The following is a 26,052-nucleotide window of genomic DNA, read 5'->3' as shown; positions in this document are numbered from 1 at the left end:
AACCTTTCTCTAAGGCCACATCCTGGTTTCAGCCACAGCCCCCATATGTGATAGCTCCATTGTTCCAAATAGATTCCTGAATTTTCTGTAATTTATTCAGTGCAGTCATTAATGCCCTTGTTATTTCCCCCACTTAATTAAGTCGCAAATATCCCTGGAGGTGCAACAAAGCCATATGTCCATCTCCATATGCCAATATATCCCATCAATTTTCAGTCCCTGTTAGTCAGTGGCAGCCTGTTTGCTCTGGCCTTGAAATGAAAATCTGCATACTTCTGTTTTCTAATTAAACACACAGAAACAACAGTCCTATCCACACAAGCCTTTTGATCACAGAAATATGTTTGTTTTTAAATGTTTTTCAGCTGTGTCGCTCATTTATGTGAGTGGACTGTAAAGTTACATCATTAGGCACTTCTTTAAAACTGGACTCCCTAGCTGAAATCCCTTGCATAGTTATTGAGTCAACTGGCCTGTGAGATATCTAATAATAACTCTCTCCAAAGGAGCAAATGGTCATCTATAATTAGACGGGGCTACAGCCACCTCATACTCTGCCGAACAAGACAATACCATACCATTGTACTGCAGTGGAAATCCCAAAAATGTGTGTCATTTTAAAATTTTGTTTTATTTTGATAAACGAACACGAGGTTTTTACAATGAATTTCTGGCTAAGATGTTGCATAAAGTTTCTTGAGAATTTATAGTTGCAATACACCCACTGACCACTTGGGAGAGCAATCGCATCAATCACAAACTCAAAGCTTAATCTGGTGGCTTTTTCTAAGCTATCTGTGAGGCGCTACCAGTTGAGATAACCAAAAACAGGGATTCCTGAGAAGGAGCTGTTAAACCTCACAAGTTGTATGAGCACAACTCTGATATGCAGCTGTGCGTCTTAAAGTCAGGCTCTAGAAATTAAAGTGAAAGGATACTAATGCCATGCGTTCACACACATGTGCCCATCCCTTCAGCGAGGGAGGAGGGACTTGCTTCACTTCCTCAATTCCGCTCGGCAAGTAATATGAGTCAAGTTAGAGATAAAATCCAGGAACCTGCATTTGAAATCAAGTGAGTGGTCTATGCCAGCAAATTTAAAATGTCACTCATGAGAGGAGGGTTAAAAAATCGTAATTCCTGTCTCTTCTGTCACACCAAGCCTCTGCACATCCTCCTTCACTGAATCCACGAACCTCCTATCTGGCAGCTTAATCTTCAACATATTTTCTCCATTATATTCACTATCCGTCCTCTGCACATGTCCAAACGATCTCAGCCTAATCTCTCTAGCATTATCTGCAAAACTTTTTAACCATAGCTGTTCCTCTGATATACTCATTTCTAATTTCCCAACAAAAATGTGAACATTTTCAGCTCTGTTACCTCCCATCTTTTTGTCAGTGTCACCTTCTTCTAACCATAAATCATAGAAGGTGTCATTAATGTATTAAGTGTAGTATACTTCACTACCTGTGCTCCTTGAAGCTTCACATGTATTCTGTCTTGCTTCTACTAACTTTGATTTTCTTCTCTCCAGAGCATACCTCACCTCTTACTTTCAAAATTAAAAAGGTCACTAATGAAAAGACAGTCTTAATTCCTGTCTGTCTTTCTATTTAATAAGTGAAAACCGTTAATGTTCAGATGTGAGGATCGCTTCATAGTTTGCCTTTAAAAATATAAAGTTAGCAATCCCCAGCTATACAAGGAAGTAACAAAATTATTATGGCCACAATTCTAACTCAGTCAAATATTAATTTAAAAAAAAAGAAAAGAAAAAAAGACGAGTGACAAATAATTTAAATGAGTGAACGATATTTTAACGCTTTCTTAGGTGAAATGTTATACCGTTATGTAGTCATAAGTATGTAGTATATGTAGTCAATCTTATTTTGAAAAAACCCCCACCGGAAGCGTAGCTAGTTTTGCGGTAATTTTGTCACTTTTACGGTAAAGTTGAGTGTGGCAGTCGGCATACAGAAGTAGCCCGGTGGGGGGGCAGAGCAGGCATCCAACAAGTTTCACACATCTTTTCTTTGAGCCAAGAAATACTTTGCTCCAAACCGCGCGGGCACAGGGACGCGGGTAATATGGCTGGTCTTTCAGCCTGGTTTTGGAACGAGAGGTTCTGGCTCCCTCACAACGTAACCTGGGCGGATCTGGAGAACCCAGCTCCCGGGGTGGAGTATCCTAAAGCCGGACACTTGTTTACCGCCTTACCGCTAGCTTTGGGAATTTTCGTCGTAAGGATACTCTTTGAAAGGTTTGTATTTACCGCTCATGGCGTTTTTTTCTTCCTTAAAAGGGGGAGAGGGGGAATCTCCAAAAGTTAATTTTAACGGATGCTGTGCCCATCAGCAGGAGGATGTGTAAGCTAGCAGTGGGAGGACCACTCTCTTTAAATCACGGGTTCCCAACTTTTCTCACGCCAAACAGCCATTTCGTTATAGTCAGTGACTCAGCCTCCAAACTGCTGTCTCAACTGCACTTGTATTTTGTAGTTTCTTGTCCTTTTTCACTTCAAATTTAAGGTTAAACATGATCAAAGAAGGCTAACACGGTGGGAAGTTTACTAATGGTGATTTTGCCGGAACACTCCCTTGTCAAAAATAACATCTCAGGTGAAGCTTGTTTAGTAATCAGAGTGTGCGTTTTTAGTAGTGTTCTGGGGGTAAAGAAGAATATGTAGCTATCGCACTGCTAGTCTGCTACTTCATATCAAACCGGCACATCCTCTCGTCACATAGTATATGATTAGGAGCCATCCGTAAAACGGTTGGGTTGTGCTTTTGTTCATTCTGCATAATTGAAGAAGGGACACACAGTGTTTGGTACCTTTGGATAGTAGCCAGCTGCAGGCCCTGCCACACAACTAAATGTCTTGAAGGCATTTGACTCTGTCACTGCACAACAATGAGTTTTCATTATTTGTTTTTATAGTTGAGATGTTCTTGTCTTGAGATATCTGATCTTCTTCCTCAAGTGCAGGTTTACTGCTTTAATTGTGATTTATTTATTGTTTTTTTTAAAAGATAGCATGTGGCATTTCCATGGCAGGTGTTGGCTGTTACAGGTGGGGCATAAATGTAAAGACCCCTTTAGAAGATCTCACGGTTGCTTAATTTCAACCGTTTCTGTGTGATTTAGCCTGTCTGTCTGGAAAATGAGCGATAGAGGGGATGTTGAAGATTAAATTTGAAAAACTCTTTCCAGACCTTGTAAAGAAAATGAATCTGTCACTGGTTTCCCATCTGAGTTGCCGCCACAATGGCTGACAGACCTGAGTGGTAACAGGAAAACCACAGAGTCAGTTTTGAACTGTGCTGCGGACTGACCTGATAGGGCGGTTTCACAAATGTCAACTTGTTGTTTGATTGAAAGTTTTGATGAAGGGTTTGTTTAGAAGTCGATGTGTTGGGAAAGGTTTTGTCTGCTTATCAGTTTTTCAAGCTTGACAAACCAGTCGTGGAGGTGTGCGTACTGCATTGCTTCAGTGAAATGGCATGAAGCTGAGCTCAGATAAAGCCCTAAATTCATGTTTTAGAAACTCATTACCTAGGATTATTTAACACTTGTGTTATTCCATTGCTTCATTTAAAAAAAAAAAAAGTCCTATGTTTCTCTCAATGTTGAAGATGTAGGATGTCAGCTTGTGGAGAAATATCACAGGTGTGATCTAGTACTTTGATATTTCTGAGGAAGTAATGAACAAAGAAAACTGTACAACAGTTATCTGGTCGGTGTGGGATAACATGTTTCTGGCAGCGCTTCTCCTACTTTCACTGTGCAGGGAGAAGAGGATAAAGCTCACAGTATATGGAACAGCTGTTTGGCCTCGGTGTTGCATATGTATGTGAACATGTATGACTGCTTGTTTGTCCTTTTTCTGCTCTAATCCTAGAGGTTACTTTTGAGTGCTCCCTTATTTCCCAGGGGGTCACCAAAGCAGATGGATCTGCATGTTTGATTTGGCACAGATTTTTGTGCCAGATGCCCTTCCTGACACAACCCTCCCATTTTTCTGGGCTTGGGACCAGTGGCGTACTAGCATGTGACCCCCTGAGGCTGGATTGGTGTCTCCTCCCAGTCAGAAACTGGGCAACTTTCATGTCTGAGGCACATGTGCTAACCTCTATAATTAACCTATTTTATGTAAAACATTACTTGTATATAGATGTTTTGTTAAAAAAAGGTTTATGGAACAAAAAAGTTGTTCAAATATGCCTGAGTTTTAACCTCTTTGGACAACAGAAATTTGCCACAAAGTTTTTTTTTGTTTTTTTTTTTCATAGTGTATGTAGGTCTGCTCAATTATGATAAAAGCAATAAGCACATTTACTTTGGAAAGACATTAATCGTTCAACATGATTGTTCTGTTATTTTGCACAAAAGTAATCTTTTCATCCCAATTATGTTATAATTCAAAGTAAAATTTGTTATTGAATTGCAATAGTCAAATTAAACACCCCGGCTTAAGTTTTTGGTTTTGCACCAATAATGAACTACCTCAAAATATCTATTGTGACACAGAACCACAAGACAAGCATTGTATATTAAAGGATAATGCGCAAAATAAAAAAATCCTGAAATAATCTTAAAAGATTGAACAAAAAACCTTTATTATATCATTCTGTAAGTTTTATTCAGATGATTGTCTTTAGGTATTTTAAAGGACCTGTATTTCTCAAGAGTTAAGAGTTCATCCATGTGTTTTTACAGCAGGCCTAAGCCCCGGGAAGATTAAGCAAATCTGTCCCCTGACATCAAAAGCATGACGGTCTGAAATTCCCTCTGAACATCGCCTTTGCAAAAATGAACACCAGAGTCCAGGCTCTGGGGCTGCTACGCCCTGATATGTGTAGGCAAAAACTTTGAATAGTCAATGTGTATCAATGCTACACAATATTATGCAAGTTCCTGTAACTCAAACCAGTACTGCTACCCCTAGCAGAGAGATTATTTTAAGGGTAAAACTTTCTCTTGAAAAACTTAAACCTTGGTTCTTTGGGGGAAAATGCAGGTAGCGTGACAACAAACAACAAACAGATGCTGACGTCAAGAACTACACCTCTGCTGGTGCACATGACATATAGAAACACACAGGAAAGAAGGGAATCTTCTTAACAGGACAGCCAGGACAGACGGACGAATATAATATGAGCTATTTCTGTTAGTATTAGGTAAGTACTATTGCTACTCAGGGGTGAGTTTACACTTTACACTTCGAGGGACATCTCGAAACAAAGTGTTCAACTTTGGCTGGTTAAATTTTGACGTAGTCAAGTGCCTGTAAATAAGGAGCAATCAGATATTGGAGGTGGTGAAGGGGAGCTGCTGAGCTGTTCGATAAGAAGCACATGGCACTGAGCCACCTGTCTCAGGTGCCAAAGCTGCTACTCAGGCCCTCTCTGATGAGAAGGTGTCCTCCGACAGCCTCGTGCAAGGTGATGTTATCAGAGAGCATTTACTGTGTGACTGTCTCATTCATTTATTAATCAGAAGAAAAAAAGCACATCACAGCTTTAGTTCCTACTCTGCTAAAGGAAATAAAGCTTGTAGCACGTACAGCACTGCACTCACACATGATTCACACACAGGTTCAGTACACTTATGTCACTGTTGGAGGGTGAGCTCAATTTTTCTTTTTTTTTCTTTTTTATCATTTCAAGGAGTTACTCAGCCTAATCCAACCAAAAAAACGACACCCAGTAGGCTTACGTTATGATTGTTATTTCAGCATGCGCTGGATAGCTCAAAATACTACTAAACCCAATCACCTTAGCTGTTGTTGCCATGCAAAAGAGGGAACAAATAGGTGGAAGTCTTAGCAAATTTAGCTCTGTGTAGGTGGATCTTAGAACAAAGCATGGTGCCATAGTTAATTTCAGATCTCAGAATTTAAATCTGATCCAACTTAAGATGCAAATTGTGTTTTGTTTTTTCTTTTAACACTTTATAGATTAGCATCAGAAACCCCTCAGGATCTGTGGTAATAAACCTCGTTCTTGTCCCAGCATGTATAAGTCCTACTGTTTTATCAGACAATATTATTTGATAACATCCTCTAACGATTAGATAACGTATCAAAATCTTACATTTCACCTTCTACTGTTACTGTCTTCAAAGCATATGCCTTTGTCCTCGAAAAGCTAGGTTCACTCATGACGTTATTTGCAGGATTTGTCTTTTGCCTCCAGGCAGTGCCTCACTCTGACTAACCCAGTAACAGCCCCCCCACCCCCGTTCTGGACGAGTTCATTCTTGTTCGATCGTAATCATTGTTTTGCCACTGGAGCTTATTTTCTAGATGTGAGCAGGCAGGCAGTTTTGCGTGTGCAAGCCATTGTAGGCCATGTCATGAGTTGTTAACAGTGTCAAAACTACAAACTGAGATGTATATAGGATAATAATTAGCCAAACCTGGTTTCCTAATCTGCTGCAGTACCTTTGGTCTGTGTCCTCATAAACTCTGTTATTCTATATTCTCTGTTAGTCTCCTTGTTGAGAGTTCAATGTCCTGACTACATAATCTAACCTTGTCTCTTCCCAAGGTCATGCTTCCATGTTAAGTCATTTGTGTTTCAAAACACATGCTGTAAAATCAAGTCAAATGAAGGCCACAATTGCGTCGAATACTCTGCTATAATTAGCCTGTGCTTCAGCGTCAAGGTGGTACGTAGATCAGTGCTCTTCCCTTCACAGCTGTTCAGTACAGAGACCACACCAAGCCTGTCTCCTGGTAACAGGCCTTGTGTTGGTTAGGTCGTCAGTTTCTGAGAAGAAACAGGCATGTTTTGACATTTAACATAAATAGGTTAGCTTACACATGTTGCCGCTTTCCCCTCCTCCTACTGCCGTTGTCTGACGACCAGCTCTGCAGGCTCAGACTTGAATGAATATTTGTTAATTCATGCTTTCCTTTATCATAAATTTAAGGACCAGTTGCGCCCAGTACAACCTTGTGGTTGTTGCTTGCGTCTGTGACACATCAACTTGCGTTTTGAGTGTGCAGCCATTTAATAGAGATTGCAAGAGAGCTAATGTAGGCACTTGACTCTGGCGTCAGTTAAGAGCTGCACACTTTGTTGCATTCAGCACCGTGCAACCTCTGAGCTTTTATTTGATCAAAATGCCAAACACTGATCCCTGCATGTTGCCTTTGCTTGTAAAGTGTTTTATGCTCAAGGTGCACTGTAAAACGTGTACTGCCTTGAGTAATGTTTAACAACATCGTGCCACATGGAACTCATCTATCCGGTCAAACTTCTCTGCAGAAGTAGGTGTACTTCGGATTTAGTTTTTTTCTTTTGCACCAGTATGTTACAGTCATCATGCCACTCCAGTTCACTCTCAGTATTATGTTCAGTTTGTGAAGCGAAACTCAAATGACATTTAAAACCACCTATTTTTTTTTTTTAATTTTTATTATAGAGCCACATGTGGCTCTAAAAGATGTCTTTATTTTCTTTGAACTTTATGAAGAGGGGTTAAATACACTGTCTACTTTGTATGATGTTGTATAAGTTATATAACCAAGCTACCTTGAACGGCATACTTGTCATTGCTCTTGTGATTTTTAGCACAAGGAGAACAAAGTACTGAGAGGTAATTGTCTTTCTTACAGGGAAGGAGACAAAAAAAACAGGGAGGACTAGAAGCTTGAGTGGTTTCATGTTAGACAAAAGACATTGATTTTTAGATTTGTGAGAACTTTTTCTTCTCTCTTTTGCGTTACTCATAAAGCAACACAAAGGCACTCAGGCTATTTTGTGATGAATTGCAGTTTCCCACCACTCTGTACACCGCCGGCACAATAGAAGTTTAAAGATGTAGAGGATTTTACTGCAATTCAGTCTGGTTTGGTATTGCTAAACTTGGACTTACAAAACCTATTTGTATACCAGAGATTTATGTCTTAATCTTAATGGATCTATATTATCAAACCTAAACCTTCTTGCATACTGGATAGAGTAAAGATAAGAGGTGAGTGCATATCGAATTATAAAGCATTATAAATCCTGGATCTTAATTGGTCAAAATGGGCATATTGATGTATGCATGCATGAAAGTCTGTACACCTCTGCAACATAACGATCAACAGTGATAAACAGCAGCATAAACTCAGTTATTTTTATTTACATAAATAACAAATGATATTGCAAGTGTCTGATTATATTTACCTAGCATGCCACTATCCTGCTCTACATTTTTGTTCTTGGACTCTCTTGAGGTAGCTTTGCATGATTAAAAGTTCAAAATAATCCCTATATATCTTACTCTTGATCTTAGAGCAGTTCCTCAGGTTATCCTGTCTGAAACAAAACATGTTAACTTTCTTGCCTCCCTTTAAAGCAGTTACTCTAAAACTTTTTCTGGCGACCTCACAAGTTTATTAATTTAAAAACGTTACATTTTGTTAAATAAAAGCAGGCAAACTCACATTTTCTTTAGGAAAAAAACAGTCATTCAGACCCACCTAAACCACATCTTTAAGCCAGCTGTTTTCTGATTGGCAGCCACCCATAAACGCAACAGTTCTGTGAGATGATCCACTCTCTAAGATGCTCCCCTCTCACTGACATCATAAAGACCCAGCAGTAGAAGAAAACTTTCTAAGTGACAGCTTTTAGAGTTTTTGGCTTTGCACATATGCTGACCTCTTCATTTGAAATTTTGGCCATGTTTATTATGTCCATCTATTTGAAATATTTGACAGACAATGAGAAAAAGTAATTTTTCATCCCATTTTTAAAATATTTTCTAAAAGAAGGAAATTGGCTTAAATTTGTAAAGTTTACCTGTTTCTGTTATCTGTTATTTGGAGCCCCATTCACTCATAGTTTAATTTTTATTTATTTATTTATTTAATTTTATTTTTAAAGACAAGAATGTCAATATCATTGATAGGGTAACACAATCATTGCCAAAGTAACAGTGGGAGGACACAGTCGTGTCCAGAACTTCTGGAGCTAATATTAAATACTACTGCATCATGTGCGATTGCTTCCCCAGTGACCATCTCCCCTGAAAATGTGATGCTCTGGAAAATCAGTGCATGTGACTCGTGTTTAAGCTTTTATTCATGTTTCTCATTTGCTCCATGTGCACAGTTTATAGGTTTAGTAATACAAATTCTTCCTGGAAAAAAATACCAGAGTCTTGTGAAATAAATCTAGAGTATTAAAGTTATACCAAAACAAATATTTAAACTTTCTTTTATCTCTTACTGACTACATTTTTTCCAAACCTCCTTCAATACTCTAAGTTTACTTGAAGGAAAGTTCAGCAGTTTACCTCAAACCGCAGTATCTTAAAGTTGTGTTTGTGGGACATGATATTTCAGACTTTGTGACACTGTGATGATTTACAGAATACCACTGGCATGAACTGTACATCTTGTCTCCTTAACAACAGGCTGAAGTGACTCACAGCTCTCGTACAATAAATACATGAATATGCTTATGTACATAGAGATTTGAATCTGAAGCTTCCTTACATAAACTTGTAACATCACTACGTGTAGGCCAGAAGAAGCAGCTTAGAAAATGACTGTGGCAACACACTCACTGCTACATTGTCTTCAGTGGAATGTTTTTTGCTTCCTTTTTTCTGTATTACAGAAGAAAATCCATGTTTGGAAATCACAGGATTGTTCTGGTGTAATTTGTAGCAGTCTAGATTTAAGCTCGTCAGTAATACAGTTTAAACACATAGTTTAAGGCCATTGTTTCTGCTGCACAATCTGGACAAGTATCAGAATTTGACCTTTGCGGCTACTAGACTGTGCAGCTGTTGATTTAAAGTTGCACTAGGTGAGTGTAGCACTGTCCACCTGCCATACCACATACTGTGTGACAAGTCATAACAATGGAAGTGCAGTAAGCGCAGCTCTAACTCTAGAGAGGAGGAGCAGGATAAGAAAGTAATGCAGGTTGTTTTCTGTGGGGAAAGCACTGAATCATGCACAGCGTGGTTGAGAGATGAATGATTGGTCTACCACATAGACGGTATAAAAAAAGGGATGTAGCTTCAGGATCTGAAAAATAAAGTGAGGACCACAGGGGTGATGCAGGCCACTGCAAAAAGTCTTCCATTCCTATAGAAGGCTGTGGGGAAAAGGACTTCTCACCTCTGGAAACACTTTTGTGATGAGTTTGTGGTTTCAGTCACTGGCCACCCCTCCACCAAGATGGCAACAGTTAAAACGTTCAGCTTATAAAAGTCCAAACTCATTTACTGTTTACAACTTGAGCCAAGATGATTAAAAAAGAGAGCGTTCAGACATCAAGGTCTCTCTAACAGAAGTAAAACTCAGGGTTTTGTAGCGTAACCTGTGGAATGATTATCAATTGCCTACAGGTGCCTTTGTTTCCGGATTGCTGAGGTGCTCACCGCACTCATATCACTCTCTGTCACTCCCCGTTTGCTATCACCGGACCTGTCTTTAGCCCATCTGCACCCACATAAAACCTGTAGGTTGATACCAATATACTACCATAGGTAGGTATCACCTTACAGCATGTATCTGTCACGCTCTAATGGATAATCTGCATATTACAGCCTGCACAGAACAGTAATCAGCCAGCATAAAAAAAACAAGTGGTCTGTGAAATTGTTTGTGATTACAGGCAGTAATACATATAAACCTGCTCTCAGCATATGACACTGTGAACTGTTTGCCTTGCCTGTTGAGCCACAGCATGTCTTTAGCATTTAGACAGACATTTGTGGTTTCTTTCCTCGCTAAAAGTGACAGTTGAGTCATAATGCAGAACAGATCTGCAGGCAGGGATCACACAGGCTCAGAATGCCCATCCCAGAGTCTGCGTGGCACGCAGCAGAGATGGACTGCTGGCCTAAATAGAGAATTTGTTTGTAAATTATTTTTGAATATATTCAAACCTACCCTGAACCTGAAGCTGTATGTGGGGAAAACAAGCTGACCCAAATAAATCGATGCCTGACTGCTGTGCATTGTATGTTTGCCAAACTTGCTGTCTACAACAAAGACACTCTAGACTGAAACTCTTACTGGAAAAAGAAAATGTACAAATTTCACAGATTACATACTGTGTTTCTCCGTATTAAACCATGAAGAAAGATACTGTCTGACAAAGGATTCAAAGATACTTAAAAATCCTGCCAGAATTGGCCATGTATGTCTCATCTGAAATAGCTTGTGTGCATGCCTTAGCAACAGAAAGTGACTTTCCATCTCTCATCGCTGTCACAGATTTATTGCCAGTCCCTGTGCCCGAAGTCTCCACATTCATCAGGGTGCTGGAAGAAGAGCTCAGCCCAATGCAGTGCTGGAAAAAGTGTTTACATCCATCACAAAGGTTTGCATGACTTATTTCACTCTATTAAACATTTTGGTGCACAAGCATCAGTGCTCTTTGATATTATGCCTGAGTTCATTCATGTTTTCTATCAAATCAAGACGGACACGTGACTACACGCAGTTGGGTGTGTTAATATTAAAAGTGCCTCGAGACACAAAATCCACTGAATTAAGATTTAACTCAAAGGCTGACATAATACAGTCATGTTTGCCTGGTTTTATGGCATTTCTGTGTGGTGGGGTGTGTTAAAGATTTCAGAAAAATCCTCTTTTCTCGCATGTGATTGCTACTGGTATTCTGCCCAAAGAAACTGCTGACATAAACATCAGCTTTTACTCTGTTTATTCATTTAGTGTTGATTCATTAAAAGCTCTGTTTAGACTGTGCTTATGTTAGAATTTTATTCTTATTCTTATATATTTTTTTTGCCATCACTAATTGGTTATTTTCACCCAAATAAATGAAAATAAGAAAAGGTCATAGTTTTGATATAAATAAGTGCTTATGCGAAAAGAAAGAATGTTTGCACTCGAGATTGGAACTTAAAAGGTCTTATAGTAAGCACATAAGATTTAGTAGGTACACTGAGAAGTAACTCTGACTCTGATCTATATCAATTTTATTTCTTTGTAACCTTATTGCTGTGGCCCTTACACAATAGTTGCAGTTTCTCTTGTAACCTGTTGGAAAAATTAATTGCCCAATCCTGGAATTAAAGAAACGGTTGCTGTTGTAACTATTTCATGCATAGTTGGAAAACATGTTAAAATGATCAGCTTTTTTTTTCTATACCATATGTTCGCAAATTATGTGCTATCATGATGTAAATTCCAATAGTGACAATTTTATTGTACACTCAACAAAGCCTACCTACCTGTCTGTCATCAGATGCAGTTAAACGGAAATATTTCTCCAGCATTTTTTTTCCCCCTTTCTGTAAATAACTCCACAGGCAGACAGTGCAGAACTTGCGTGCTCGCGGTCGATGGGTGCAGTTAAACTCCACCTGATCATATAGCAACTTTTCCCTACTAGGTCTTACAACTTCTGACAACTTTTTAAATATCTAATAACTTTATATGATCTCAGTTTGATAACAAGTCTCAAAATTTTAACCTCAAATTGTTGTTTATTAACAAAGCAATAATACACAGGCTGGATTTCTAAAATAACCAAGCATATTTTATTTCCCTCGGGTTTCCAGTTTATTTATTTTGTCTTTGTTCTCATGACAGAATCCAGACTCTCGCCATCTGGATGGCCTGTCCAAGCAGCTGGACTGGGAGGTGCGAAAGGTCCAGCGTTGGTTCAGACACCGCAGGAACCAAGACAAACCCAGTACACACACTAAGTTCTGCGAGAGCATGTAGGTTAACTCCTATTGTGCTCACCTTTAACCTCTCTACAGGCTCAAGTAAACTGTGGATTTGTTTTTGTGTTGATGACGTGTGATGGTGTGCGTATGTCCCAGTAGTTTGTTTGTTTTTTTGTTTTGTTTTTTAAATTTGGTTATTTGATTTGATTAGATCTTTTTATTTGCCTGGTCCTTCAAGGTCTTTTTCTTGTTTTGACTTGGATTTAAATTTACATTTAGATTCAGGATCAGGTTACGCTGGAGTAGGAGTAGAGACCGTGCACTCTAATTCTCAGCATTATTTTACATTTGTTCTGTGGTTTTTGGTTAAAATGGTCAATTTCTTCTCGTACTTCTAGGTGGAGATTTACATTTTATTTGTGTATATTTACATATGGGTTCCAGTTTCTGTGGCAGGTGAGCGCACCCACAAATGAAGCTTTGATACTGTGACAACAGTTTTGTTACCAATGTTATTTGATATTTGTTAGAAGTCGGTGTATTTAATGGTATTGGCAATGTTTGGTTAAATAATGTGCTTTTGTCTTTACTTATTTTTAGTCCCCTTGGATGTGGGATACACGGCATTGTTGGTACGGTTACCCCTACCAGGTATGTTGTATCTCTAATAATTCCTTAAAGTCCATTAAACAAGCAGTGTTAACCATAACAGTAATTCCCAAATTGAAGCAACCAAATGAAGAATAAATAATTCTTGGTGATTGGACTGTACTCAGTGTTCTGTGAAAAGCTGTACTAAATAAACTGATGCACAGAAAGCTATGTGCAGATAAGTAGCTAATGTTGACTTTTTTTTCCCCTGTCCGACTGTCACAGCAGAAGCATTATCAGTATCTGTTTGTTCTTACTTCACTTCCTGATCTTCGGTACACAATAATGTGTCATAAAAACCAGCCTGACTACTATTAATAGCTCACAGACATTGCTTTCCTGTTGATAGCCTATATTATGCTGAGATTAAAGCTAATAGTAATTCAGTTCAATTCAGTTTTATTTATACAGCGCCAAATCACAACAACAGTTGCCTCAAGGCACTTTATATTGTAAGGTAGACCCTACAATAATACATACAGAGAAAAACCCAACAATCATATGACCCCCTATGAGCAAGCACTTTGGCAACAGTGGGAAGGAAAAACTCCCTTTTAACAGGAAGGATGCTATACTATAATCTTCTGTTCTTGTTGGCTGGCCTGATTTTTAAAAAATTCTGAAATATTTTAAATGTACTGAATGAACCTCACAAGTTTTACAGGCACTGATGTGTTGATTGTCATTTAAGATAAGTGAAGGACATTTGTCATACACTTTTTATCATATCATATGTGCGTCAGGCTTTTATTGAACAACATCAAATACAAGAAAGTGAATGTGTGACACTTTTTATGCTTTACATCTCAGGTACTTTTATCACACGTTTGTAACAGAATTTATCAGTCACCACCAAATTTATTTTAATAAACTAAATCTAGCATTGAATTGTAGTTTTTTATATGAGAAGAATTTTTAGTTAACTCTTATAAAAATAACCGAAACACTGTTGTAAAGTTACTATGATAAAAGAAAAAATGTGCAGAAAATGTGGTTTAAGTTTGTTATCGCAACCTGTCTGATCAGGCTTTGTTGCAAATCTGCATTGAGATATTGACTTTGAGTCAGATCCCATCAAAAGTGCTTTGATTAAGTTGGGTTACCTTTTTCTGAAGTTCCAAGTGATGCTCCCCTAACAGACAGCCTTCATGAAGCAGTAAGTAAAACGATTCAAACTAATAATGAAGCTGAACAAGTTAAAAGAATAAATAAGTGGAATATGCAAGCTCAAAAAAAAGAAAGATAAGAAATAATTAGAAAATACAAAAACTTTGGTTTGCACGATGACTGGCAGGAAGCGGTTCACTAGAAAGCACAGCCTCATGCAATATTGCAACATTATGACATCATTCTGATTCACTAAGCAAAGATCACGCTGTGCACTGCGATGTTTTGCAACACTCCAACAAGTGGTGACGGCGTGTCGGTCTGTAGAAGAGTTTTAAAACCGGCACTTTAAAATAAGTGAAAGTCATTCAAACCTTCCTTCTGCTTTCTCTCTCTCTCTCTCTCTCTCTCTCCCCTTAGGCCATGACTCCAGGTCTTTATCACTACTATGTGACAGAACTGGCCTTCTACTGGTCGCTCATGTTCTCCCAGTTTACCGACATTAAAAGGAAGGTGAGGGGAACACCGATCACGTGTTTGCTAGATCAGATCGCAACAGATACTCCACAGCTGCAACTTTCCGTTAAACATTGGTCAATAAGTCTTTTGTTCCTTATTTGGCAGAGGCACAGAAAATGAGAATGGGTGTGTATGTGATGCAGGGTTTTTCACATCTATGCACATAACATTAAACCTTAATTGTGACTTTGCTTTATTAACCGAAAAAACAAAACAAAAAACTCTTGCAGTTTTGATTAAGGGCAGTCACATGTGTTATATTTTTTTTGGAAGGGGGAAGGGTGAAGCCGATGCTGCTCAGTCTGAATTCCTTGCATTTTCAGCACGAGGGCGCCCACTGTCATGTGATTGCAGGCTAGAGCAGGCCTAAGTCTGTTAGAAGGATAGAAGTTCCACAGAAACGCAGCGAATGAGAGGTTGTGTTTGTTACAGCTGTTGGCGCTTTCCTTTAATGTCTTACTTTTTTTTCTTTCTATGCAACAAATGCCTGGCAAGTGTTTTAATTAAGCAGCTTCCAAATTTCCTAACCTGTTAATTTAATTAACCATATTTGCTTCTACTCAGGTGATTGCTTCACTGGATTTGTGCTCATCAAGTTAAATGCCTTTTTATTCACATCGGAAATTCCGCCAGGTTTTTTTCATCCTTCGCTCTATTTTTGCTTCGTGTAAGAAAAATATTGTGTGAATATTTACATTAAAGGATTTTCCAAACAGGTAAAAGGGACTTTACAGATTAAAGGTTTTAGGGCCTGTCAGAACAATCTGAGATAACAGTTTAATGTCCCACAGGCAGGAGATATTAGCACTGTATGCTAATGGTATCTGACACACAAATGCTAACTGAGGTTTAACAGACTATCAGTGCATCAGCTGTCTCTCCACCCCTGCAGTCTGCTGCTAAAGCCTAGACGACCTGACTGTCAGATGCATGTTTTCTGCTTTAGCATTAGTCTCGTGTGTGTGTGTGTGTGTGTGTGTGTGTCCGTGTCCGTGTCCGTGTCCAAGTCTTGCTGATTGGATGCCACATTTCAGTTTAGTTGAGTTTTAACTTTAACTCTTTACTTGCAGCTGCTCCAGATACTACACTTTACTATATTTACCTTTGGCCTTCTGAGGCCCAGCCTGCAGAAAGTAGTATTAACACTTTATAGTCAATTGTGCACCTTTGACATTACATTGCAACATTTTTGTGGGTTTTCTTGTGTGTCTTCCACATTTCAAACCCCTCAGTTTTATTGTTCAGTCCCTACAACGACCACCACCACTCCTGTTGTGTTTGTTATCTCATTATCTTTTTGAAATCTAATGAGATTTGATGTGATTCACAATTTAAAGTTTAATCAGTGACTGCAAGCTACCTGCTTTCTCAGAAAACAAAGCAGCCACAAACCGTAACATTTCCACTTCAGTATCACAGTTGGTATTGGGTTTCTTTTTAAAAGCTGTCTTTGGTCTGCACCAAACACATCTGCTGTCACTAATGCCAAACCTGATTACTCAGTTCAGACGACATTATGCCAGCAGGCCCGTAATTTGCCAGTATGTTGATTGGGAAACTACAGTTGACATCAAAGCCTTTTTTTTTTTTTTTTTTTTTTTTCCCCTCTGGCCTGGAAACTTCTATTTCAGTTTACAGACAAATACTTTGACACCAACCACTGCAAGAGTTACCTGCTGATTCTATGATTGAAATGAAGTTTATCTTGGAGATTGCTTTTGGCATTAAATGATTTGTCGTTAAGTTGCATTTTTTTTCAGGACGGCTGCTTTTGGACAAACTGGCCTTTTCTGAAAGTAGAGTGATTTATGTTCTGTTAATTTGCCAGACATCCTGAAGCACTTTAGTTGTTAGCGCAATGACATTTAGTTGTGTTTATTTGCTATTATTTTTCATAGGCGATCACAGCTTAATGTTATGCATGCCCTTGTTTTCCATCATATATAAAAATATAAAATATGACTGAGGTTTTTGGGTTGCTTTTAGTGTTTATTTTGACTTTCTTCTCTCTAGATTTTTGTGTCTGTGGGAGAGAAAAACTTTAATATGGTTATCTCAGCCTGGCTAACCTGCTATGCAAAGAATAAGAAATATTTTGAGGCATTAACTGTGCAGAACTATTCTAGTACATTTTAAGGGTAAAAATAGGGCGTTAGAAAGGGGCGTAATAGGTCCACATTCAATAGCTTGACTGTTTGCCCTTTAGTGTTTACATTTGTTTACTATGTTTCTGATTCATGAGGACATTACATGCGGCATAATCATGTGTATTGCCTTTGTTGCAAACATTTAAACTTATGGTACTTAGTCTGCTTACAGACATGAAATACAGCTTCAAATACTGACCTAATAAATGTATTGGCTGAAGTTCAAGGGTTACCAGAGGGACTGTAGTTCAGCCAAAGTGTGGCATTACTGCAGGCACAAAATGAATTCAAAGGTAGTTGAGACAGTTCAGTATGGAAGTGGTAGGCACACAGATGCACATCACAGGAGAACAGTCATAGAGCATATACAGTGCTCTGTATAGTGCTCTGACTTTCCTATTTTCTTTACTTATTTTTTAGGACTTCCTGATCATGTTCATCCATCACCTCGCTACAGTCAGCCTGATCAGCTTTTCTTACGTCAACAACATGGCGCGAGTGGGGAGCCTCGTACTGTGCGTCCACGACGCCTCTGACTTCCTGCTAGAGGTCAGTTACACACGCTGGTGTCAGTAAGCATTTTTTTTTCTTTGCTGTTTTGCATCCTGTACGTGTTAATTCCCTGGAAGCTCTTCAAATCACCACCTGCTGCTGGTTTGGTTTCACTGTCCTGGCAGAATTTTAAAGTTTTATTGTCATATACACAGTAAAATATATTTTCCTGTACAAAGAAATAATTCCTTTGCTGTCCACAGCAGATGCCAAACAGAAAAAATGCACATATAAAATAGATGAATAGAATAAATCATTTAAAAGCAATATAAACAATTACAAGGAACTACACTAAGCAGTCAAAAAAAAAGAATAAAAATAAAGATATGCAAAATATATACCAAAATACTCTGAGCTGAAATGGCTGTTGCAAACTGCAATATTTTTAGATGAGCTGCGAGCTCCTGTCAATTGAAAGCACATATGACACGCAGCAGGAATTACGATGAAATGGTCGGGACACGTAGAAACTTATTATGGTAAAGGGAGTAAGATACAACTGCCATTGGTAATTGAGCAGCCTTGGTTTTTCCCCAAAGGATATTTATTGTTTACCAGACTTCTTGCTTATCGCCAGTTGGGTCTCTAAACAATGGAGATGAACTGGAACCAACTTCTGTTTTTGGTAACTACTTCTTATCTGATGTGTGTATTATAATGCTTTATTTCTGCTCTTTGCTTTTGGGTGTGTGTGTTTCAACAGGCGGCCAAAATGACAAACTATGCCAAGTATCAGCGCTTGTGTGACTTCCTCTTCATCGTCTTTAGCGTGGCATTCTTTATCACACGACTTGTTATATATCCAATATGGTAAGTACACCAGCAGTGTCAGAATGAATAGCTATAGGTGGTTATAGATTTTAGCTTTTTTCTTTTCATCTACCTGTTGTGCATTGGGAAGGTTATGTTAAACAGCTCTTAAATTAAAAAAAGAAAGAAGAGCATAATCTGTTGTCACCTGATTGGCTGTGACATATCTAACAGCTCACTCACACTGGTCAGAAACACGCAGCCTGCACTTAATCTGCAGTGCTTAAATGTATTGCTGCTGACCTAAGAATAAAGAAAAAAATGCCATGTGCTCCTGTTTAAATACAATTATAATCTGAAACAGGTAGCAGCACTGTTCTAGATCAGATGAATCATTTTTCAGGACGTCTTAAAGATTCACTGGCTTTACCTCTGGCCCAGAACACTGAGATCAGTGCTGGTGTTTACATTTAGGGACATGTTTGGATGCCTGCTATTCCTCGGCAGAGACCTGGATGTTGCAGCTCAACTTCCAGAAAGAGAGACAGTCCTACAGACAATAGGGAACCTATCATTGACAAAAGTAACCTGAGCAGCTATATTCAGTGTCTTGGTGTGGATGAGTGATAAAGCTAGTGTTGCCGCTGCAGCTACCTGGGCTGAAATCCATACCTGTGCTGGGGAGGTGGGTCTGTTGACAACCTGTTGTCACTCAAGTGGATGTAAAGGAAGACATGACCTCACAGACCACTCAAGTGACATTACCGTAGATCTGTGTTACTCGCTTGCATGGCTGCCTTTGGCTTGCAGGTCGGAATTCCACTCTGTATGTTAAAGTAAGACTCGTTTAAAGAGTGCTGCTTAAGCTTATTTTCAGGTCTATTTCTGGGACTATAACATAGCCAGTCTTCACACATACGCCTGTTTATCTCCTCCTTCAAACAGGGTCCTGAACTCTACTATGTTTGAGAGCTGGGCCATAGTCGGGCCATATCCGTCCTGGTGGCTCTTCAACGTTTTACTTCTGGTCCTCCAAGTGCTGCATATCATCTGGTCCTACCTTATAGCCCGTATAGCCATCAAAGCCATCCTGCGAGGCAAGGTGGGTCACAAGGAGAGTTCAGCTGTCAGGAACTATTTATTTTGAGTAAAGAAAATCTCCAATTCAAGCTATTATAATGACGTCAAGATTCACTCATTCACATTCATGGACACTTTATTGTGTACAATTTGTTAGTACCACCCTTTGCCTTCAGAACTGTCTTAATTCTTCATGGCACAGATTCAACAAGGTGCTGAAAACATTTCTCAGAGATTTTGGTTCATGATAGCATGTCAATATTCCACAATGTTCCACCCCATCCAAAAGCTGCTCTACTGAATTGAGATCCTGGCGACTGTGAAGGTTGTTTGAGTGCAGTGGAATCAATTGTATATTCAAGAAACTGATTTCAGATCACTTGGGTTTTGGGATGCGGTGCGCTGTCCTGCTGGATCACATGATGCTACACTGTAGTCATAAAGAGATGGACATGGTGAGCAACAATACTCAGGTGGTCTGTTGCTTTAAATGCTCAGTTAGTAATAAGGAGTTCAAAGTGTCATTACACAAGCACCATTGTACCACCAGCGGCAGCTTGAACCATTGATACAGAGCGGGATGGAATAATGCTTTGGTGGTGTGTTCAGGGATGCTCTTCTAGATACATTGGTTCTAACTAGTGGTTATGTGAGTTTTTGTACTCTGTCCATTCTCTTATGTCCTCTGACATCAACAGTGAAGTTTTGCCCACTCACTGGATATTTTGTCTTTCTGAATATTCACTGCAAACCCTATAGATTGTTATGTGGGTAAATCCAAGTAGGTCGTCAGTTGCTGTAACAACAATGGCACGTTCAAAGTCATTTAAATCATCCTTTTTTTCTTTTTCTTTTTTTAAATTCTAATGCTCAGTTTGAGCTTCAGCAGGTTGACCTGACCATGTGTACATGCTGCCATATGATTGGCCGATTAGGTGTATGCCTTAACAAACAGTTAATGTATGTTTTTATATTGCTCATGACTTCTGAATGTGTACTTTGCACTATTCCCTGACATTTCATTTAATTAAAAGCAGGCCAGTCGATAATGAAAATAATCAAATTGGGCTTTGTATGCAACACATCAAACCCTTCCTGCACAAGAGGAACACAAAGTGTATTTGTCACCTGGTAGAATGATTTTTGTAATGTGGTATGAACACCTGCTAGTTTCACTTCACTACAGTTGACACACCCTGGGCTGGAAGTTTATATTTTTATTACATTTGTGTTTGGTATGTTAGCACACCAAACAGGATGTTTGTCCAAGATGACACCACAGCTATTTTTGGTAACGCCTTTGCTGCCTCTTGTCTTTTTCCCCTCCATCACTGACTGTGTCCCATTCTCTCTGCAGACGCAGTTTTCTTCCCCTCCCTCTGGAATGAGAGAGGGAGATCCTGTCTTTCTGTCTATCTTTGTCCAATGAGCCCTCCTCCGCTGCTCTCTTGCTTCTCTGCGTCTGCTCTGTCTGCTTGACAACTTCTCTGTGTTTGGCTGTAAGTTTCTGTTCACTCCCTCTGCCGTGATTTCTTTCACAAATCATCCGTCCTATTCGTTTGCATAAAGACTCATAGTAGCTGCAGTAGATTTTGATTAGACAGTCGTTGTACTGAATTTGAAGCCAGCAGTAAGAGGAGAGTAAATGATAAGTAATGTGGTAAGAGTGTTATGAATGTCAGGTATGTCCCACTGTTTCTCATTAGTGAGGACGGTGTCGAAATTGTCCCACAGCACCACCTTGTGGCAAATGTTGTGAGTATAATCCAGTTGTTACACTAACTGCGGTTTCCATTAATATGAAGCATCTTCTCGTAACGCTTTAATTTGTTGTTTATTACTCGCTGTGAGTCAAACTAAAGCGTGAGGCCACGTTCCAAGACCCTGTCCCTATGCCCGCTCACACCATTTTCACATTTATGTGAAAAGTTCCTTTAATTATTTCTTCTTTCAAACAAACTAACTGTAAGTGGAAGTGGGTAGTAAAGCCCTCCACCACCGTGTCTGCATTGATGCAAGTTCACTAACCTCATTTGTCAAAGGTGCAGCATCTTGTTTTGCGTCCGATATGGAGGAAACGTCAGAGTAATAAACAAGATGAGCTTTTGTGGAAGTGTTGTGCACTTGTTGGCCAACAAGACTTTGGACGTGTTTCTGAAAAAGTGCTTTGAAAAAGTGCTTTGAAATACATGTATATGTACATGTATGTTGTTATTTTTCTGTAAATGTTAATAAAAAGGAAGAGCTTTTTAGAAATATTGTAAATATATGAATGTAAGTGAAATAGAAGAGGCACTTAGTAGTAATATAAATCATCTGAGATGCTGATTAGAAGTTCCTGTTTCCATCAGAAATGGGCGAAGACAAGTTTTCCGCTGTGTTTATGTCCTACCTGGTGTGAAAATGGTTTGCTTACATGTCTGATGGTGATGTTTTAATATCAGACAAAGATAACCCAGACAAACACAAAATGCACTTTTACGAATGATCATTTCATTCAAAAAAATAGCTTTCATCCAAACCTACCTGACCCAAAGTGAAAAAGAAATAAAAATGACAAAGACAAGAAAGCCAAAATTCATCCACAGCAATGTGAAACTCATTACCAGTTATCACAAATGCTTGATTGGTTTTTCCGCTCTTCTGAGGAAGAACTACATTTATTAGGTTTACAGTGTGATTACTTTTTCACATATTGCCATGATGGCTTGGTTAGCATTATAATTTAAAAACTGCAGTGTCCTTGTTAATAAGATGCTAAAACCATCACCTTCACAAATTACACAGAATGGCCTACTTTCAGTCTGCTGTGGTGTTTGTAATTAATTTTTTAACATTAACGTCATACTCTGCGTCTCCTAGGTGGGCAATGATGTCCGCAGCGACATAGAGAGCAGCTCTGAAGATGAGTCAGCCTCGCCAACACAAGGCTTCAAGACCTCCCCTCATCCCTGTAAGGGAGAAAACGGCACTAATGGCCACTGTGCTTCTGCCAAAGCCCGAGCTCAGAACCACAACAGCTGGTGACGCGGAGCCTGAAGCCCCCTGCCGTTCATCCCCTCGCAGTGTCTTAGAGAGCTTTGTTTGTCTTCTGACATTCCTCTGACGCGCAAAGCTCGCTCTCACATTCACTCACACACACACACACACACACATTACACTGACAGTGAGTGCACACAGATTCATGTATTGGTGAACTGATGATAGATAGACACTGGGTCGTGTGATGAGGCGACACGTAAAAGCTGCAATGAAGTCTGTTGAAGCGAGTGATTTGCATAGCCTTATTTTTACAAATGTTGGGATTTATCCTGTGCTTGAAGATGTTCTTTGGATTCAAAGTTCTCTCCCAGTTTTATTGGTCAGATGAACTTGTTTGCTTATTTCTAAGGGTTAATTCACAACAGACAGCACAGGGCACAGGTGTGTCACAGCAGACGTAGCAACATTAATGTAATATTACAGCTGTGGTTTTATCAGCTTTTAAAAGCACGACACTGGCTGTGGGAGACAGTGTGCCTGAACATATCTGCCCTTTGCAGTTCATTGTGAAACGACCCTTTACCGCAATGTTGTGAGAGATTTGTTTTATTGGTTTTTTTGTTTTTGTTCTTTTTACTTCCGAGACCAAAATGTTGATGAAATTGTTGGATATCACTGCCTGTAAAGAATTCCAGATATAAGGATAATAATAAAGGTCTGCAACTCCTACTTGAGTACCTAAAAAAAAAAAAAAAAAAAAAAGTCTTTCCAAATATATTCTGTTAAAAGTTTTTCTGCTTGTCTCATCTTATTTGAGTCCTATTGCAATATATTACACAACACTGTGTAGCTGAATGCATTTAATGTCATATAATACAAACAATTACATCTTATTCCTGAAATAGTGCAGCCTCAGAATGAATTTGACAGAAGCCAGTGATGCAAATATGCTCGTGGTTAATTTCCTGGGAGCTTTATAAACAAATCCTCGTCTTTATAAGGGCGCCGTGCCATTGCTGGAATCACACAAGTGTCCTCTGAAGAATAAACATCACGATTCGCTGCTGGACAAAGACGAGGAGGAATGAGAAATGTCCACATGTGTGCAAAAAGCAGAGCTTTTGTCAGTCTTTGATGACTTCAGAATCCTGGTTCTCTGCTGCCAGCTTCAGCTGCTTCTGCCTCTCCATGTAGCGGTACCCTCGCATTGCACACAGGTAGCCCCCGTACACCGTCAGCAGCATCATCGAGGCAGAAAATGCCCGATAGCCGATGTCTGCGAGCCGCTTTCCTGTTACCATGCTGGGGATCCTGAAGGAAATCAGGAACAGGAGATTAAAACGGGTTCATAAGCTGGAAAGTAACCAGTAACAACACTGCAAACATCACTGGTTCTTAAATCAAGAACTTGAAGTCAGTTATTAAAGAGAGAATATTTGTTATCTGTTAATTTGATAAATACTCTAACATTATCACCATCATCCACACCTTTTACTATACGTGTGCATTAAATATAATAAGTACTGAACCCGCATGTTCCTGACAAGTAGTAGACTAAAATGGAAATACTCAACTAATGTGAAGTACTTGATACTTCCCACCGTTGGACTGGACGAGCTGGAACAAGATGACTGGGATTTTATCAAAAACATTTGCTCCTGCTTATCACACAAACAAGCTCAGCTTTACCAATCACACCAGCAAAAAATAATTAATTTACAACCTTAATTACAAATTAATTAATTAATTCTCAGGACCTCCTGGAGGCAGTGAGGCATTTAATCTTTTAGTTTTTATTCCTGCCAAGGCTTTTGTATCTTTAATATCTTATACTGGTAAACATTCGAGTCAACAGGATTTACAAAGTGCTATATAGAAAGTATATATTTTTTAGTTTCCTGATGACTCTGCATTATAGTGCCTATTCTCTATTCAACATTATAATCAATCAAGTCTTTTTTGCCACTTAAAGTATTTTTACAGAAGTGTAAGCTGCCCTTTTGCCCATGTCTCTACTGAAAAACACATTGTTACAGTTAATTGAACTTTTTACTTTACAAGAAGCGCACTACAATATCTAACCTGTGGCAGGATTGTTCTTTCTGCCTCAAAAAGAGAGATATGTTTGATAGATTATAACAAGTAACTTCCAACAGTTTAAATACAGGCTAAATGGTTAAGATTTGTTTACATATTCCATCTCCGAGTTCCAGATGTTAGATCCGCAGTTAAACACATGCTGCTGATTGAGGAAACACGCCCACGTTAATTGGTGATAGTCACAGTTTAACATGACCTGCTGCCTTCCCAGTAAAAGGTAATTTCATCACAATATTCTGCACAAAATAAGCAAATGTAGCTTGTTTCCTCCGCGCTGAGCTGCTGGAGCTTTTGTTCACAATCAGAGTCACTGATCTGGGTTAAAAACAAAAAACGACAAACTGGATTTAAAAAGAGGAGATGGCTACAGAGCACCTTACAAGTGAACTCGATTATTTAATAAGAATTTGGGGTGTTAGCATTTAAAATAAACAGATTTAATGACACACATTGATTGGATTGGTAGCCGTGTAACATGCAGAGTGTGGTACATTGGAATATATAAACAAATCTAACCAGTTAACGTAAAAAACATTTAACGTGGAACACCGGAAATCACTTTTTGGCTGGACACCTGGGAGCTGTTTTCATTCTCCTCAGACAGGACAAGTTATCTCCTCCCTGTCAATGAGCTCAAAAACAGCTGTTGTCCAGCTCTGTGCGTGCGCATTAACAACCGATACACGACTCGAAAAAGCTCTCGTGGACAACACTTTTGTCTTTTCTTACCTGGAATTATGAGACTGTGCTATCCTGCGTTATCACTCTCAATGTCAGCACAGCTATGCTACTTTAGCGGTGCGGGTACGGGCACTCAAATGAGACATTTCTCTTGATTTGGCAAAACAGCAGCGCGCCACCTACTTACGGGGAGTGTTTGGTTTGCGGCAGCACACAGAGTAAATCTCTGAGTTTTTAGATATTTCCCCTGTAGTACTTAATCAAGACGCTACAGTTTATTTCAGAAGAACATTTTACAGTGAAGGTGCATTGTGGGACAAAAGGCAGGGCTAGTTGCTAAACTGTGAAACAAATAAAAATGGCCTGGTAAAATAAATAAATAATAATAGTATTTTAATTATGAAATATTTCTACGTTAGAGAAAGATCATATAAGTTGAATTTTAATGGTCTACAAAACTAAACTGCATGTTTATTTTTTTTCAGTAAGTAAAATGTGATCAACTATTTTATACGGAAGCGTAGAGCTTCCCCGTGGCCATTCATACAAAACCAAAGAAAAAACACATCCTGTTTTTTGTCCAGCCCGCTATAGATCAGACTGAGCTGTATATGTGTCCCACTGTGTAAAATGAGTTTGACATCCCTGTTGTAGACGCACAGACAGTATCAGAGGCTACCGTTACCATAGCGTCAGGCTGAACGTCAGCTTGTTGCCACCTTGGCTCTCCCCTGCCTCCTAGAACCCAGAGCCCTTGAGTAAGTAAGTTCCATTAAACAGCTGTGCTAGACTTCAATAGTTTGTTGTCAACTGTTGAAACTGT

The 26,052-nt window shown here is 39.1% G+C and overlaps 2 protein-coding genes across 4 annotated transcripts; one reads left to right on the top strand and one right to left on the bottom strand.

The window, feature by feature from the left end:
* Positions 1 to 1,946: 1,946 nt before the first annotated feature.
* On the top strand, positions 1,947 to 23,201 carry cers5 (ceramide synthase 5). 2 transcript variants are annotated; one of them, XR_014800304.1, is made up of 11 exons: positions 1,947 to 2,266; positions 11,237 to 11,342; positions 12,581 to 12,711; positions 13,059 to 13,116; positions 13,261 to 13,311; positions 14,839 to 14,931; positions 17,505 to 17,633; positions 18,340 to 18,446; positions 19,332 to 19,488; positions 20,824 to 20,965; positions 22,329 to 22,443. XR_014800304.1 is itself a non-coding variant. In XM_084929389.1 (10 exons), the coding sequence occupies exons 1-10, from the start codon at positions 2,094 to 2,096 to the stop codon at positions 22,491 to 22,493; spliced, it is 1,170 nt and encodes a 389-aa protein (XP_084785515.1). In that variant the 5' UTR covers positions 1,947 to 2,093; the 3' UTR covers positions 22,494 to 23,201. The 2 variants fall into 2 exon arrangements, 1 of the variants encoding a protein (XP_084785515.1); XM_084929389.1 differs by lacking the exon at positions 20,824 to 20,965 and having other exon boundaries at positions 22,329 to 23,201.
* Positions 23,202 to 23,295: 94 nt separating this feature from the next.
* cox14 (cytochrome c oxidase assembly factor COX14) lies at positions 23,296 to 25,387 on the bottom strand. Of its 2 annotated transcripts, XM_084929391.1 has the most exons (3): positions 25,278 to 25,385; positions 24,023 to 24,065; positions 23,296 to 23,759 (listed from the first exon to the last, which is right to left on the bottom strand). In XM_084929391.1, exon 3 carries the CDS (start codon positions 23,747 to 23,749, stop codon positions 23,573 to 23,575), a length of 177 nt encoding a protein of 58 aa, XP_084785517.1. In that variant the 5' UTR covers positions 23,750 to 23,759; positions 24,023 to 24,065; positions 25,278 to 25,385; the 3' UTR covers positions 23,296 to 23,572. The 2 variants fall into 2 exon arrangements, with proteins under 2 accessions (XP_084785517.1, XP_084785516.1); XM_084929390.1 differs by lacking the exon at positions 24,023 to 24,065 and having other exon boundaries at positions 25,278 to 25,387.
* Positions 25,388 to 26,052: the final 665 nt, after the last annotated feature.

The sequence above is a fragment of the Perissodus microlepis genome, chromosome 5 (genome assembly GCF_051167445.1).
Source record: "Perissodus microlepis isolate ML-2025 ecotype Zambia chromosome 5, ASM5116744v1, whole genome shotgun sequence".
Classification (NCBI taxonomy): Eukaryota; Metazoa; Chordata; class Actinopteri; order Cichliformes; family Cichlidae; genus Perissodus; species Perissodus microlepis.
This window is presented reverse-complemented; position numbering and strand designations above follow the sequence as displayed.